An 18730-nucleotide genomic window follows, 5' to 3' on the forward strand; every position below is an offset into this window, starting at 1 on the left:
CAATCCTAAAATTTGTTTGGAGACACAAAGGACCCTAATAGCCAAAACAACATTGAAGAAGAAAAGCAAACCTGTAGGTATCACAATTCCGGACTTCAAGTTATAAAACAAAACTGTAGTAATCAAAACCGTATGGTACTGGCACAAAAATAGACACATAGGTCAATGGAGCAGAGTAGAAAACCCAGAAATGAACCCACAACTATATGGTCAGTTAATCTTCCATAAAGCAGGAAAAAATATCGAATGGGAAAAAGTATTTTCAAAGAAAAGTTTCTTTTCTTTGGTTCTAGAAGAAAAATACAGTGTTGGGAAACCTGGACAGCTACATGCGAAAGAAGGAAACTGGACCACTTTCTTATACCATACACACAAAAAAAATTTTTAAATAGAGGAAAGACCTAAATGTGAGACAGGAATCTGTTAAAATTGTAGAGGAAAACAAAGCTAGTAACCTCTTTGACTAACTTCTTTGACATCATCTGTAGCAACTTCTTTCTAAATATGTCTCCTGAGGCAAGGAAAACAAAAACAAAAGTAAACTATGGAGACTTCATCAAAGTAAAAAGCTTCTACACAGTGAAGAAAACAATCAACAAAACTAAAAGGAAACCTGTGGAATGCGAGAAGACATTTGCAAATGACATATCTGATAAAGGGTTAATATCCAAAATATATAAAGAAGTTATAAAGACTCACACCAAAAACAAATGAATAATCTAGTTAAAATATAGGCAGAAGGCCTGAATAGGCATTTTCTCAAAGAAGACATACAGATGGCTGACAAACACATGAAGAGATGCTCAGCATCACTCATCAGGGAAATACAAATCTGAACTAGAATGAGGTATCACCTTATGCCTGTCAGAATTGCTAAAATGAGCAACACAAAAAACTACAGGTATTGGTGAGTATGTGGAGAAAGGGTGATCCTCTTACAGTGTTGGTGGGAATGCAAACTGGTGCAGTCGCTCTGGAAAACAGTGTAGAGGTTCCTCAAAAAGTTAAAAATAGAATTACCTTAGGATCCAGCAATTGCACTACTAGGTATTTACCCAAAGAATAAAAAAAAATACTAATTCAAAGGGGTACTTGCAACCTGATGTTTATAGCAGCATTATTGGCAGTAGCCAAATTATGTAAACAACCCAAGTGTATGTCAATTGATGAATGGATAAAGAAGAGGTGATGTGTGTGTGTGTGTGTGTGTGTGTGTGTGTGTGCATAATGGAATATTACTTAGCGATGAAAAAGAATAAAATCTTGCCATTTGCAACAAAATGGATGGAGCTAGAGAGTTTTATGCTAAGTGAGATAAGTCAGAGAAGGGAAAATACCATGATTTCACTCATATGTGGAATTTAAGAAATGAAACAGATGAACAAAGAGGGAGGGAGAGACAGTGAGGTAACCCAGAAAACAGACTCTTAACTATAGAGAACAAAATGAGGGTTGCTAGAGGGAAGGTGAGATGGGTGAAATAGGTAATGAGGATTAATTGTGCACCTGTTGTGATGGGCACTGTGTGTTGTATGGAAGTATTGAATCACTATGTTGTACACCTGAAACTAATATTACGTCGTATTTTAAGCAACTAGAATTTAAATTAAAAACTAAAAAAACATAAAACCTGAGTTATTTCCAATTATTTTCAAAAAGGGATGTCTTCGAATTATTTGTTTCTCTCAAAAGTATATATATGGACCTTGAAGCTGCTATAATATTTTACCATCTCTGAGCACCCACATGCATGTATGTATATATATAATTTGTAAGTTGCACAGTTTCTGTAACATATAAGTAATGGAAGGATTTGTGTTTAACTTTGTATAGGAAGCAGTGAAAGAAAACAACAAGAGAAAAGAAATGGAAGAGAAGACTAGGAGGGCAAAGCTCGCAAAAGAGAAAGCTGAACAAGAAAAGTTAGAACGCCAGAAGAAAAAGAAACAACTCATTGATATAAACAAAGGTATGAAGTACTTTAAAAATTTTTAAATAAAGTAATTTCACTTAATTTTGGATTATAAAGTAAATGTTTTGTGTAGAAATTTCACAATATTATTAGTTATTTGTGTCAAATTTCTCTCATGATATTATCTATATTTTTTATCACCATGCACTGGACACTCAGGATTTTTGAGAATCAATGCAAGGTAATATATTGTTGAAATGGTCTCTTTCCCCTCATTTATTTTATCAAATTATATCATATTATGTTCTGGATAATGCAGTGGTGAGGAAAGAAGCGGGTAAGATGAAAAGAGAAAAACCAGTATGGGGAGATGAGCCCTATGGCTCTGGTCTCTTTTTGTTGACATGTGTCTGTTGACAACACAGTAATAACAGTTTTCCTTGGGGCTTTGAACATTACAAGTCATAATAGATATTGACAGTACTATTATAAGTTGAAAAAAATAGATGTCTTATTCAACTGAGAGCCTAAGAACAAAGATACTGCATGTCATAATATAAAGTAAATTGTTTTCTTGGTTAGTAAGATTGACTGTATATTATTGGTGTTTTTTTTTTTTTTTTTTTTTTTTTTTAGGAAGAGAGGGTAAATAAAGTGATTGGCACCAGGTAGCTACACTCTGAAAAGTTAATAAAAATTAAGAAAAAGCATAGCCTTTGCCACTGAGGGTTAGAGAATTTAAAAGCAAAACAAAATCTGAACAAGATATGAGAACATGATTAATATGGACCACCTATTTCTTAATATAGTGACAGTAAAAATTGCAAGCGCTGTGTAATGTTGACCATGTGCCAAGCACTGTTCCAAGACTTTGAAATGTTTTAAGTCAGTTAATTTTCATAACATAAGAAGTAGGTACTGTCATTACCTCATCCAGTTGAGGAAACTGAGGTTCATAGAAATTAAAGAACTTGTCCAAGATCACACAAATAAGTGTATCACCAAGATTAGAATCCAAGTAGTCTGGCTATAGAATCTTTGCAATTATAAATGCCATTGTCAAATAATAATAACTAGCAACAACTACTAACATGTAGCACTATGCACCAGGAACTGTTGCAGGAGTTTTGTGTATACGAACATACCTAATCCTCATAAAACCCTATAGGAAAGGGCTAGTATCTCATTTTTAGATGAGGAAACTGAGGGACAGAGAAGTTAAGTAACTTACCCAAGTTCACAGAGACAGTCAGTAAGAGATAGATAGAATCAAGATCTGAATCTAGGCAGTCTGTGGCCAAATTTATTATTATTTTTATTATAACTATTAATTATAATGATTAACCATTACCAATTATTTTGTAGTAATGTCTCTTAATAGCTAATCTTCTGAAATGGTGTCTATACCATTAAGTTTATTCTTTATACCTTTAAAATATATAAAATGTTTTAGGAATTTCCAATAGTTTATCTTTTATATCCCAGGAAATAAATATAACAACATTTTAAAAGAAGAAAAAAAGTTAAAAACCAAGGTTAAAAAGAGTAGCATCAACATAATTTAGCAAACAGACTTCATAATTAGGATGAAAAGAATTGATCCTGACTGAAGATACTCAATTAGGAAAAGCAATGGGTATTCATAGGAAGTTCTTGCTTAAAAGGTGATGGAGTCAGTAGAATAGGACTGAAAGTTACTCCCTTTTATGCATGGACTAATAGTGAAATAAGAGTATGGAAGAAGGGGCTCCTAGGTGGCTCAGTTGGTTAATCATCTGATTCTTGATTTCTGCTCAGGTCATGATCTCACTGTTTATGAGATCGGATCGAGCCCTGCATTACCATGGAGCCCACTTGGGATTCTCTCCCCCTCTCTCTCTCTGCCCTTCCCCCACTCATGCTTTCTCTCTCTCTCTCTCTCTCTCTCTTTCTCTTTCTCTTTCTCTCTCTCTCTCTCTCTCTCTCTCTCTCTCAAAAATAAATAAATTTTAAAAAAGGTGTCTTGAAGAAGTAAGGGGCAGATGGTGCATTCCCTTGGTTATGCTAAGGCCTTTACCCCGAAGGCGATGGGAAGCCTATAAGTATTTATAAATGGAAAAAATGATATGCTTGATAGATTTCTTAGATCATTTTGACAAAAGCATAGAAAATGGATTGGAAAGAGAAGGGCCTGTGACAACAGTGGTTATAAAGTTATTATCATAATCCTGACAAGAGATGATGACAGCCTGGATTCAGTGGTAGTAAGGTTAGAGAAGTTACCAATAAGAGGTATATTTGAGTTGTATAGGATGTGGATATATAGAGACAGATTTATTTAAAGGAATTGGCTCATGTGATTATGGAAGCTGGCAAGTCCAAAGCCTGCAGAGTAGGGTGTCAGGATAGACCCAGGGAAGAGCCAGTGTTCCAGTTGAAGTTTAAAGGCAGTTGGCTTGCAGAATTCCTTCTCAGGGAAAGTCAATTTTTTTGTAATGTTTATTTATTTTTAGAAGAGAAAGAGAGACAGAGTGCTAGCAGGGGAGGGACAGAGAGAGAGGGAGACACAAAATCAGAAGCAGGCTCCAGGCTCTGAGCTGTCAGCACAGAGCCCAACGTGGGGCTCAAACCCACAAACCTTGATATCACCACCTGGGTTGAAGTCAGATATTTAACTGACTTAGCCACCCAGATGCCCCAGGGGACGTCAAACTTTTTATCTATTCATGCCTTCAGCTGGTTGGATGAGACCCACCCACATTATGGATAGCAATCTACTTTATTCAAACTCCACATATTTAAATGTTAATCTCATCCCAAAACATCCTCACAGAAACTTCCAGAATAGTGTTTGAATAAATATCTGGGCACTGTGGCCCAGCCAAGTTGACCCATAAAATTAACCATTACCAGAGGGGTATTAAATGGTAGAACTGACTGACCCCTACTGTTTGATTGGATATGAGAATTGAACAAAGGAGGCATTAAAGAATGTGATACACTTCATAAAGAAAAAATTCAGGAATAGAGCAAATTTCATCAGTAAAGTTACAATGATTAGTGTCATTTTGAACATATTTCATTCTCAGATGTTTTGGAAAGATTGGAAATGTCTAAGTAGCCATTGTATATGTGTGTATGAATCTCAGTAAAGAGGTTTGGACTACACAGACAGGTTTGAAAATCATTGGTTTTAGATGATTAGGGTTAGGGAATATTAGTTTGCTAGGTCTTCTGTAACAAAGTATCACAAACTGGTTGGTTCAGAACAATAGAAATCTATTGTTTCACAGTTCTAGAGGACAAAAGGTGTTATGGGAGGGCTGTGCTCTTTCTGAAGATGCTAGGGAGAGATCTGTTCCAGCCTCTCTCCTAGCTTCTGGTAGTTCCTTGGTTGTAGCAGCATAACTTTGATCTTGGCATTCTCCCTGTACATTTCTGTCTCTTCACATGGTGTTCTTTTTATTAGGATACCAGTCGTATTAGATTAAGGGTCCAACCTACTCCAGTATGACCTCACCCTAATTAATTAGACAGCTCAACCCATAACAAGACTTTGAATGAGATCACTAGGGTAAAATACAAATCAGAGGTTCTGAAAGTATTTGGTCTCAGAACCTGTTTACACTTTTAAAATGTAACTTACTGTGGACCCCAAATACTTTTTGTTTATTCGGTAATATATATTGACATTTATCATGCTAGAATTAAAATAGACATAATAAATAAAATTATATAAGATAAATTATTTTAAAATTATTTATTTACTAACTCTATTAAAATAACAAAGTAAACCTATTACATGCTAAATAACGTTTTTCACAAAAAGTAGCTTCATGTTATAACCCCCATGCCCCCCAAATATTAGTAAGAAGAGAAAATTTAGTATTGTAAATTTCTTCAAAGTCTGGCTTAATAAAAGACAGCTTGATTCTCATACCTGCTTTTACATTCAATCTAATACAGTATCATTTGTCATGTAACTTCTGGAAAACACTATACACTCAGGAAAGAATGAGAGAGAAATAGGCAAAAAAGTATCACTATTCTTATGAAGATAGTTTTTACCTTGCATATCTTATGTGATGTCAGAGGCCCCCACAAGTCCCTAGAACACACTTTGAAAATCTCTGGGGTGAGTAATGAAAGAGCAAGCAGTCAAGACAGAGTCTGTTGAGCTTTGTGGCAAGAAAATAATCTTGCCCCCATACCACATTGCACCCTTCCCCATCCCTGAGTATTTATCAACCTTTCACTTTTTCCCTAAAAATATACCTGTAATAGAAAGAAAAAATAAATAAAGGACCTATTTTTAGTATGTTTCTAGTATATATTTTCACTTCCCAAGATTTGGTCAATTATCTCTTCAAATATCATTGAGGCCATAGTATGAAGATCCAAATAAGTTTCTATGCAGTTGCTTAGCTGAGTTATCCAAATATGAAAAACATACTTTAATATAGGATTTATCTTTTGTGTATTGTTACCATATCTCTATTTCAAGATCCAAGAATAAACTTTACTAATAGGTTCTTGATTGATGGTCTATATGTTGTAAATACTTTATTATTATTAATAATAATTATTATTATTTTATACTTAAAGAGTATATGTGTGTTAGTACTTGTACATATGTTTCAAAACACGATTCTTCCATTGGACAGTGTAGCCTTAAGAAGATGAGAAGAAAGAATAAGAACAGAGTTGGGGAGTTGGTGGTCAAGATGGAACTCAGTGTCACTGAGTTTCTCAGACAGTATCTTATAAAAGATGCTAATATTAACTAGGTGGAAGTCAGTTACAGACACAGAGGGTCTAGGAGGAAGCATGGTCAAGCTACATAAAATATGAATGCATGGGTGGCATGAGAATGAGTTGCAATCAGAACATGATTTAGAGAACTTTAAATGTGTCTAATAAGAACAGAGTTATCCACTTTCCACTGAAAGAATTATATTCTTCCTTTCTACTGAGAGATGATGTAGAACATTTGGTTGTCATTGTGAGATATGTATTATGTAGAGCGTAGAGGTATTTTGTTGCATATGTGATTAGAGATATGTACCATTAAAACCAGAGGACCTTATCTATAACAATAGTAGTCAAATAGAGTCCCTTGGGTAAATAAAGTCAGTTGAAAATTAACTTTAAAAACACATAAAATCTTTCTATAAAGTTTCTATTTCATATCAACTTAGCTAAATCGCAGATCCCTCCCTTTTAGAAAATATCCTATATAGCTAATAAGTAACAGTAGTAAGATATATTTATGTTACATGCAAAATTATATATGTTCATCAAAAAGAAGTATTTTAGAATTTAATTATTCAGAAGAATAAGAGGATAAAGCAAGCACAAAAGATTATTTATGTAATGTAGATGTGATCAGCTGAGCTCAGAATTAAGTGAAGATATCATAGAAACCAAGCAGAGAAGTATATCTTTCATGTTAAATCCATAAAAAAATCTATTTGAAACCTCCATTTTGAGAAAAATGGAGATCAGAAGGCAAAGGCCATGATAAGAATTAGTATTTTTTTAATTGTAAAGGAGAAAAATGCAAGATTATGTGTTAAAGAGCATCATTTTGTAAACATTAAATTAAAATGAAAAACTAAAAACTTATTTAAGTCTGTACATTTAAAAGAGCTAGAAGATCAGTCCTGGCTCTGCCACCTTCTAGCTTTATGACCTTGTTCTTTTCCTTTACCTCTTCATGCCTCAGTTACCTCATCTGTAAATGTAGGATAATGACATTTACCTCCTATAATTTTAGTTAAAATTAACTGAGATCAGTAAGTACAGCACATACCACAGAGCCTAGAATATACTTGTTGCTGCAGCTAACAGTCATTTTGTGCTAATTGCAGAATCTGAAAAAAATTCAAGATGTAGTCCCTCTGCATCCTTAAGAATTTTGTCAGAGAATTTTATAATTTTGTCAGAGAAATGTATACCAGAGGAAAATCTGTTTTCCCGCTCCCCATCTGAGGTTGTTTGAGTGGGGAACTGTAAACTAGACTGACTAAAAACAGATTAACAAAAGAAAAACAGATTTATTAATGTGGCATACATGTGGGAGCACTCAGTGATGTACAATTCAAATGAGTGGTTAAAACTTGGGCTTTTATATCATCTTAACAAAATAATACGGAATTTGTAGAAATTTTTAGGTAAGACAAAGGAAAAGGACTTTGAGTTTCTAGGGCGGCAAATGGTAAGAAGGTAAATATATGGGGAACTAATAGAAGATAAGGGTTAGTTAGCAAAGTTTTTATGTAGGTTCTTTTGGTGCTATTTCTGGACTGATAAGGGTTTATTTAGAGTTAACTCTGGTGGTTAACTTATGTTCTTCCTTGCAAAGAAGGGAAGATGGACACTTCACAAATTGATGTCCTGCTTTCAGGCAAGAAGGGGCAAAACAGAGTTTTTCTTATATTTTTTTTTCTCAATTGTCTTCAGCTAAAAAGAATCCTTATTCCAAAATGGCACATTCTGAGGTGGCATATTCTGCTACCATTCAGATAAAATAAAGCTGAAGGAGCACGTAGTATAATAATATATAATAGAGATTATTTAGAACTATCTAAAAGGGGAAGTCAATGAAGTCTAGTGAAATGGTATAAGGTTTTGCAGAAAAGGCTAAATATAGTCTCAATGTATCAGTTGAACTAGATGATGAAGGCCGGGTAATACCTGACTGAGCGGCAGCAAAACTATCTAGTAAATGGGAATAACGTCAGCAGTAATGCATGTAAGCAAATAAGGCAGCAGGTCTTATGTACAATATGTTCAATAACCCACAAGAAATTAAGAGGATATGTCCTAAATTCAAGTCCCAGATCCACAACTGACTAGCCATATAATCTCTGATGAAGTATTTTATCTCTCTGTGCCTTAATTTCCTCATCTATAAAATAGAATAATAGTATCTCCCTTGTTATTATGAGGGCTAAGTGAGGGAACCCACATAGATTGGTGTTACTTCTACTCTAGTCTATCAATTATATGTTAATGTCTTTGGTCTCTGATAAATAGTTCCATGTTCAGTAAACATCTTCTGACCTTGCCACTGTCCTCATTGTTGTCATTGGCAGAGAAGGGTTTGAATTGGAAAGGTGGGAAGACTATTGGAAAGAGTGTGAAGAGCTTTCCAAGTCAGGCAGGGGAGTTGCGGTGTGATGTGGTAGGAGAGCCAAGGTGATTATAAAAATTTGTTCAGGGATTATTGAGGTGAAGTGAGCCAGAAGCACAAGAAAGAAGAGGTGAATACAAGGTGGAGGCAGCTAGAAAAGAACAGAGACAGGTGAAAAAAAAAAAAAAAAGAGTTAGCTCATATCTGTTTCTGTCTTCAAAGAAGGAGTTTAAACCAGGGGTAGTTTAGGAAGGTGGTAACAGGAAGGAAAATTTTCATAGAAGTGATGGGGAAAAAGGGCAGTGGTAGTTAAAATGGATTGGCTTTTTTAAATTTTTTAAATATCAGCACCATTTTACCATTACATAATTATGTATTTATTTTTTTTGACACATTAGGTTATTTTATTTATCCAACCAACATTTATTGCACCATTTCTCAAATAATTATAATTGGAGTGTGTACAGTAGCAAACCATTATTTAATTGTAAAATTTAGAAAAGTAATTTAAATGCAGCAAAAAATATGCTAACTCAATAAATGTACTCTATAATATGTAATAATATGTAAATCATGCAAAATTCTTGGTATAATCTACGTTCTACAACCTTTCATTATGTTAATATAGATGATAATTAACTTAGGTACCACTAAAAATAAATAATTCTGTAGGTAGAGCAAGAAAGCTTACTAAATATTTGTAATATTTGTGAATAAATCTATTTCTTTTCATGTTTATGGAAGTCAGCAAATTAATTACAATGACTTAGAGGAAGTGATAAAAGGAAATGTGTTTTAAAAAGGGTGTTTTGAAATTGGAAACTCTAAGTGTGTCTCTTATGCAAATATTATTTCATCACGAGCTATTTTGCTCCTCCTTATATAAGATTACATGGAAATTCGAATTGCCTGTTTACTTCTACTATGATGGCAAAGAATGAGCTATCTTAGTCAGATTTGATGATAAATCATTCTTCTGAGAGTAAATTAGCAAAATTTAGCCAACAGGCCTAAACATTTAAACTCTATTATTAGTGTTATATAGCAGTTTTGTTTTTCTCTTTCCCAAGTTTTAAATTACATCTTATAAGTAAATGAATTCATTACACATTACATTATTTTGATCTAAATAAGTAAAAACTGTGTTTCCCCAGACATTAAATTATAGTAACCAAAATTATAGGATACCCATAAATAACAGAATTGACCCAATAGTATTTAAAGCACTACCAATAATATAAATTACTGAGAAAATATAGGTAATATCATTCTGGCATATTCTACAAATGCTAATGAACAGCTCACAGATAATAATACAAAGTTAAACAAGTGGGTATACTTGTTAGACTTAGAAAAGAATCATTGACTTAATAAAGCCTTATCCATGGAGGAAAAAATGGATATCTGGCTGATACTCTGTTTATTTAAATTGTCTTGCTGTCTACTTTAGCATACATTTCAAGAAATCTCTGTTTTTTCAAAATCAGAACTTGTTCTTTTTGTCATCTAGGTTTGTTTCTTCAGTGGAAATTTGTGGGACTTTTTCACAAATAAAATTATTCAGTACAGTAAAGATTTTTCCAGGTCCTTGGGGCTTTTAGCAAACTAATTTATTTAGTATAAATTTGGAATTTTGTTATTTTTAAAATTTTTTAATGTTTACTTATTTTTGAGAGAGAGAGGAGACAGAGTATGAGTGGGGGAGGGGCAGAGACAGACAGACAGACAGACAGACAGAATCTGAAGCAGACTCCAGGCTCTGTCAGCACAGGATATTTAACTGACTGAGCCACTCAGGCACCCCTGAAACTTTGTCATTTTTTTTTAAATTTTTTTTTAATGTTTATTTATTTTTGAAGGAGAGAGAGACAGAGTGTGAGTGGGGGAGGGGCAGAGAGAGAGGGAGACACAGAATCTGAAGCAGGCTCCAGGCTCTGAGCTGTCAGCACAGAGCCCGACGCGGGGCTCGAACTCACAAACTGCGAGATCATGACCTGAGCCGAAGTCGGACGCTTAACCAACTGAGCCACCCAGGCGCCCCGAAACTTTGTCATTTTAATGAAACCTTTTTTGGGTCTGATTTAGGCAATGTTAAGCACTATTGCTACCATTCATTCAATAAACACTTCTTGAATTTTTCAGTTTAGGCACTGGGTTAAGTCACCCAGGTGCAAGAGGAGCTCCCACAGCAGTAGCCATCCAGTGAGAAATTACACCCTCTGTGTGATTCTGCTGACTCCCAATACATGTTATCTAAGACACATCTTTCATTGGGGTAGCCTGCAAATGAAATGCGTCCAACCTTTTTTCCTTTGGAGCTAGGCAAACCTGAGTTCAGATTCTTACTGTGCCCCTTAAACAGTGTAACTATGACAAGTCACCTAACCTCTCAGGTCCTCAGCTTCCTTGCCTATAAAACAAGGAAAAGAATAGGATCTATCTCCTAAAATTTTCATAAGAAGTAAATGAGAGAATATATGTAAATCTCTTAGCATTTTCCTGGCACATGGTTAGCACTCAACAAGTATTAAGTGTTATTTTCCCATTCATAATAATAGTTATTTTAGTGAACATATTAAAAGAAACTATCAATGGCAATAATCACAACATTAAAATCTTGGTTGTCTAGAATGCCTAAGGAAAGGTGTTTGGAGTGGTCTGATTTTGTAATTATATAGAAAGCCATTTGTACATTAGTCTTGATCATTTGTAATCTTTCTAAACTCTGTTAGTCCACAGCTCTCCTCTTGTCTACCTACCCAACCACCTCACTGCTCCAGTATTTTTGGCTTTACATTTTAGACAGGTGAAAATTTGTAGACTATAGGGCTTATATCATAATTTTGAACCTGTAGCCTGCAATACAGTATATAGGTACCTGATAGATGTTTAGGACTTTGTTATTGTCTCTGGGTCATTACCCAGAGCATCAGTGAATATGCACACAGGTGTCAGAGAATGAGGTTTATACTAAATCCAGAATACCTTTTTGATTAATCAAAGGTTCTGGTTATTTTTTCCTATGGCCTATTTTAGCCACTTATCTATCACTAGTAATTTTTTTTTCTGATCTCACACTAAAATAATTACATTTCTGACATTGGTTCACTGGAAATAAGTGTTAAACCCTCATTCTTTCTGCCTGATTTATCAGTAAAACAAATTTCCGCATCTACTAAAAACTTCTTTTAAACAGAAGATAAAAGTGGCACCTGGGTGGCTCAGTCAGTTAAGCATCTGACTTCAGCTCAGGTCAAGATCTCATGGTTTGTGAGTTCGAACCCCTTGTCAGGCTCTATGCTGACAGCTCGGAGCCTGGAGCCTGCTTCAGATTCTGTGACTCCTTCTGTCTCTGCCCCTCCCCCACTTGTGCTCTGTCTCTGAAAAATAAATAAATGTAAAAAAAAATATTTTTAAATGCCCAGCAGAGGATTAAAAAAAACAAGATAAAAATAAATATATGAAGAGAGATAGGTAATATACTTTAGATCTCATTAAAAGTTCTTATACTCCAAGTGCAGAAACTCAGATTTGCAAAAAACATAAAAGCTGTCTTCATTATGTTGAACATCTAACAAGATGTCATCAGTTCTTATGTAGAAGATGAACAATGTTGGCAGTTACAAATTTGGCTTTTCTTTACAGTATGTGCTTGTTACCATGCATGCATTGTGTAACTTTACTAGGCAGAAAACCATGAAAATGTTGGAGCAAGTGAGTGAAAACAATCAAATTGACTATATAAGAAAGGACCAAAACACACTGTAGGTGGCCTAATCATTTTTTAGGAACTCACTTTTGTTCCATATTTTAATATTCTGTTTTATTAAACTGTGGAATGAATAACAGTTGTTGTATACCAACATTGCAATTAATTTGGCTCTCTTCTCAGTCAAATTTATTTAGAACAGCTTGAGAAGGATAGATATTATCTCTGCTTTAAACGTCTGGTAGAATTCCCCAGGGAAGCCATCTGGTCCGGGACTCTTACTTGTTGGGAGATTTTTGATAACTGATTCAATTTCTTCGCTGGTTATGGGTCTGTTCAAGACCCATTTCTATTTCTTCCTGTTTGAGTTTTGGGAGTGTGTGGGTGCTTAGGAATTTGTCCATTTCTTCCAGGTTGCCCATGTTGTTGGCATATAGTTTTTCATAATATTCCCTGATAATTGCTTGTATTTCTGAGGGATTGGTTGTAATAATTCCGTTTTCATTCATGATGTTATCTATTTGGGTCCTCTCCCTTTTCTTTTTGAGAAGCCTGGCTAGAGGTTTATCAATTTTGTTTATTTTTTTAAAAAAACAACTCTTGTTTTCATTGATTTGTTCTACAGTTTTTTTTAATTCCCTATTGTTTATTTCTGCTCTGATCTTTATTATTTCTCTTCTTCTGCTGGGTTTAGGCTGCCTTTGCTGTTCTGCTTCTATTTCCTTTAGGTGTGCTGTTAGGTTTTGTATTTGGGATTTTTCTTGTTTCTTGAGATAGGCCTGGATTGCAATGTATTTTCCTCTCAGGACTGCCTTCCCTGCGTCCCAAAGCGTTTGGATTGTTGTCTTTTCATTTTCACTTGTTTCCATATATTTTTTAATTTCTTCTCTAATTGCCTGGTTGACCCATTCATTCTTTAGTAGGGTGTTCTTTAACCTCCATGCTTTTGGAGGTTTTCCAGACTTTTTCCTGTGGTTGATTTCAAGTTTCATAGCATTGTGGTCTGAAAGTGTGCATGGTATGATCTCAATTCTTGTGTACTTATGAAGGGCTGTTTTGTGACCCAGTATGTGATCTATCTTGGAGAATGTTCCATGTGCACTCAAGAAGAAAGTATATTCTGTTGCCTTGGGATTCAGAGTTCTGAATATATCTGTCAAGTCCATCTGATCCAATGTATCATTCAGGACCCTTGTTTCTTTATTGATCCTGTGTCTAGATGATTTATCCATTGTTGTAAGTGGAGTATTAAAGTCCCCTGCCATGACCCCATTCTTATCAATAAGGTTGCTTATGTTTGTAATTAATTGTTTTGTATATCTGGGGGCTCCCGTATTTGGCACATAGATATTTATAATTGTTAGCTCTTCCTGATGGATAGACCCTGTAATTATTATATAATGCCCTTCTTCATCTCTTGTTACAGCCTGTAATTTAAAGTCTAGTTTGTCTGATATAAGTATGGCTACTCCAGCTTTCTTTTGACTTCCAGTAGCAAGATAGCTAGTTCTCCATCCCCTCACTTTCAATCTGAAGGTGGCCTCAGGTCTAAAATGAGTCTCTTGTGGACAGAAAATAGATGGGTCTTGTTTTTTATCCATTCTGATACCCTATGTCTTTTGGTTGGAGCATTTAGTCCATTTACATTCAGTGTTATTATTGAAAGCTATGGGTTTAGAGTCGTTGTGATGTCTGTAGGTTTCATGCTTGTAGTTATGCCTCTGGTACTTTGTGGTCCTTGCAACATTTCACTCACAGAATCCCCCTTAGGATCTCTTGTTGGGCTGGTTTAGTGGTAATGAATTCCTACAGGTTTTGTTTGTTTGGGAAGATCTTTGTCTGTCCTTCTATTCTGAATGACAGACTTGCTGGATAAAGGATTCTCGGCTGCATATTTTTCCTGTTCATCACATTGAAGATTTCCTGCCATTCCTTCCTGGTCTGCCAAGATTCAGTAGATGGGTCTGTCACTAGTCTTATCCATCTCCCTTTATATGTTAGAGCGTGTTTATCCCTAGCTGCTTTCAGAATTTTCTCTTTATCCTTGTATTTTGCCAGTTTGACTATGATATGTTGTGCAGAAGATCAATTCAAGTTACATCTGAAGGGAGTTCTCTGTGCCTCTTGGATTTCAATGCCTTTTTCCTTCCCCAGATCAGGGAAGTTCTCAGCTATGATTTGTTCAAATACACCTTCAGCCCCTTTCTCTCTCTCTTCCTCTTCTGGAATTCCTATTATATGGATATTGTTCCGTTTCATTGCATCACTTAGTTCTCTAATTTTCCCCTCCTACTCCTGAATTTTCTTATCTCTCTTTTTCTCAGCTTCCTCTTTTTCCATAATTTTATCTTCTAATTCACCTATTCTCTCCTCTGCCTCTTCAATCTGAGCTGTGGTTGCCTCCATTTTATTTTGCACTTCATTTATAGAATTTTTAGCTCCTCCTGACTATTTCTTAGTCCCTGATCTCTGTAGCAATAGATTCTCTCCTGTCCTCTATACTTTTTTCAAGCCTAGCGATTACTTTTATGACTATTATTTTAAATTCATTTTCTGTTTTATTGCTTAAATCATTTTTGATCAGTTTGTTAGCTGTCGCTACTTCCTGGAGTTTCTTTTGAGGAGAATTCTCCTGTTTCATCATTTTGGATAGTCCCTGGGGTGGTGCGGAACTGCAGGGCACTTCCCCTGTGCTGTCTGGAGTAACTTGTGTTGGTGGGCGGGGCCACAGTCAGACCTGATGTCTGCCCCCAGCCCACTGCTGGGGCCACAGTCAGACTGGTGTGTACCTTATCTTCCCCTCTCCCAGGGACAGGACTCATTGTGGAGTGGTGTGACCCCTGTCTCGGCTACTTGCACACTGCGAGGCTTGTAGTGCTGCTTTGATGGGTTCTGGTGTATTAACTAGGGTGGATCTGCAAGGTGCACAGGGGCGGGAGGGGCAGGCTCAGCTCACTTTTCTGTCTGTGGTCCCCTGCAGGAGGGGCCCTGCAGCACTGGCAGGGAGGCTGACCTGTCGGAGGAATGGATCCACAGAAGCACAGCGTTGGTTGTTTGTACAGTGCAAGCAAGTTTGGTGAACTGGTTCCCTTTGGGATTTTTGGCTGGGGGATGGGCGAAGGAGATGGCACTGGCCAGCACCTTTGTTCCCCGCCAAGCTGAGCTCTGTCCTCCAGGGCTCAACAACTCTCCCTCCCATTGTCCTCTAGCCCTCCCACTCTCAGAGCAGAGCTGTTGACTTATAACATTCCAGATGTTAAGTCCCACTGGCTGTCAGAACACACTCTGTCCGGCCCCTCCGCTTTTGCAATCCAGACTTCGGGGACTCTGCTTTGCTGGGCTGGCTGCCTCTCCACTGCCCCAGCTCCCTCCCGCCAGTCCGTGTAGCGCACACCACCTCTCCGCCCTTCATACCCTCTTCCGTGGGCCTCTGGTCTATGCTTGGCTCCAGAGAGTCCATTCTGCTAGTCTTCTGGTGGTTTTCTGGGTTATTTAGGTAGATGTGGGTGGAATCTAAGTGGTCAGCAGGACATGGTGAGCCCAGCTTCCTCCTACGCAGCCATCTTCTCCTAGCTCTCCTCAGTCAAATATATTTAGATTCATGTCAGTGATCACACCTAACAGATCCATAGAACTAACAACCTGCACTGAATCCAACTGAGTTTCTAATGATTTTTTTAAATTATATTTGTTCCACCCACATTGAATCCCTGAGCTGCTGGGCTGCTTTAGACTCAGGACCAAATCTTTTGTTACACTAAATATACAAAAGGATTGTTATGGATGAAAACCTTTCTGTGATTTTTAATTTATGCTACAAGTATTTATTGAGTGCCCACTACATTCTGAGCGGAGTGGCACACCCTAATCATAGTATTGCTTTCTGATAACTCAGCATCATTAACCCACTTATGGGGTTACTAACTGTCATCTTTTTCCCTCTTTGTGTGTCTCTTCTGTGAGAAATAATGTCTCTTGCTTATTTATGTATGTGTATTATATGTATCCACTCAAACAGGACCATGTGTGGCATCTAACATATATTTCATTTTTTTCACCTATTTTATACATGAAACCTTCTATTCCTTTTTCTTCTTATCTGTCTTCGGTCACTCCGTCCACACATGAGCAATAAGTATATGATATCTTGAGTAATTCATAGGGAAAAAACACATCTTAGTTTAAGAAAGTAGTTGTGCCTTTGTTATAATGATATTAGAAGAATGTCATAACCTAAACTTAGACTACCTGATTGTCATCTAAATCAACTGTTTCAGAGTGACTCAGAAGATGCTGGAATAATTTATTTGGGAGGCAAAAGGTGACTATCCTTTTAAAAGTGCAGTTTGCTATGGATAGCATAATACTTTTATTTGTTTTAATCAGTATTAGAATCTACTTTAAATGTACATTGTGTAAAAAAAAAATACCTCTCTGTATCAGAGGAGATGTTTCCAAATTCCTGAATTTGATTTTGCCTTTTCTATTTGCCAAGCCCTGGACAGGGCTACCTAGGAATTACTTGGAGTATCACTAAACAGGATGGAGGCATATAAGTCTAGGGAGCTAGAGGCACAGCCCTGCTGATAGAGGGGCAGGGTCCCAGGGGTCCTTTTCAGATCTGTATGGTTCTGTTAGAAAAGAATCGTATTCTCTGAGTCTGCTGGTTTAGACTATTTGTAATATGATAGTTAAAATAAGTGTTTTATTTGGATGTTTAATCTCTCTTTTTAAAAAAAAAATTAATGTTAATTTTTGAGAGAGAGGGAGAGAGAGAGCATGAGCAGGGGAGGGGCAGAGAGGGAGGGAGACACAGAATCAGAAGCAGGCTCCAGGCTCTGAGCGGTCAACAGAGAGCCTGACGCAGGGCTCGAACTCACAAACCTCGAGATCATGACCTGAGCTGAAGTCAGACACCGAACCAACTGAGCCACCCAGGCTCCCCTAATCTCTCATTTTTATAACATAACCCCATCCCAGTTTTTAAGGTAATAATTTTATGCATTTGAGCACTTGAAGTAGAAAAATTTTTTGAACTTCCCTGTTTATCTCACTAATATCTGCAGATTCCTGGTTTGAGTTGCTACCTCCTCTGATTTTCTGGAGCAGTATTTCTGTGAAAGAAAAATGTGTTCCCTGTAGTCCTCTTTTGTCAAAAACCCTTTGCACTTGCTTTCTTCTGCCAATTGAACCTTATTTGAAAAGCATCAGTAGAGAGAGCTTGCCTAGCCTTTGCTAGACAGTAGCTGTAGGTGCATTTAAACAATCCAACTTTAAAAGGGGATTTCTCTCTTTTTATTTGAAAACAATTCAAAATGAAAGGTGTGTGTCTCAGGACAGAGTGCTTAACTGACCTTGCTCTACTGAACTTCAGTATGGTATATGACACTGCCTCCCCTGTGTCCTCCCTGGTGTTCTTTTCTTTCCTTTTTTTTCTGTCTAATGTTTTAAAAATATGCTTTACTTATTTGAAGCACCTGATTCTGAGTTAGAGCTCTATCTGGCATAACTGGAATCCATTATGTTGTTAGCTCTTGTTATACTGTTCTTTGCATCTTTTTCTTCACTCAAATACTCAGTGCAGTTTTGGGCTATCAGATCATATTTTGAGAGGAAATGGAGATCAAGCTATAGAAATGGGCTATGGCTACATTAAGCCGTAAGTGTAACCATGCTCCACCCCCCACAGTAGTTACAGCCTGGTTTTTTTTTTTAAGTAATCTAGTGTAAGCTCCTATGGCTCAAGAAAGTTGAAAACTATCCATGTTTACTTGAGTAACCCTGACAAATAAATGAAACCACCCAAAAGTACCTCCCTCCTTGCAGGCAGAAAAGGGGTGGTAGTGAAGAGTTGACAGTACAGTTCCTGGCCTATCCTCCCTCAACCCCTCTTTCCTTTTAAGACCACATAGGAACAAAGAAAATATCTTTATAAGGAAATATCTGGGTTCTTCCTTTTGAAATCATAGATCATTGTAACCTTAGGAGAAGATAT

The 18730-nt window shown here is 36.5% G+C and overlaps 1 protein-coding gene across 3 annotated transcripts in view; it reads left to right on the forward strand.

Annotated features, from left to right (window-relative positions):
• Positions 1-18730, forward strand: part of DIAPH2 (diaphanous related formin 2) — a 982724-nt gene that overhangs the window by 755998 nt on the left and 207996 nt on the right. For all 3 annotated transcript variants that reach the window (XM_042974379.1, XM_042974380.1, XM_042974381.1), the window contains one exon: positions 1834-1969. In XM_042974379.1, coding sequence (XP_042830313.1) covers positions 1834-1969 — 136 coding nt within the window. The remainder of the gene's footprint in view (positions 1-1833; positions 1970-18730) is intronic.

This window comes from Panthera tigris, chromosome X (genome assembly GCF_018350195.1).
Source record: "Panthera tigris isolate Pti1 chromosome X, P.tigris_Pti1_mat1.1, whole genome shotgun sequence".
Taxonomy (NCBI): Eukaryota; Metazoa; Chordata; class Mammalia; order Carnivora; family Felidae; genus Panthera; species Panthera tigris.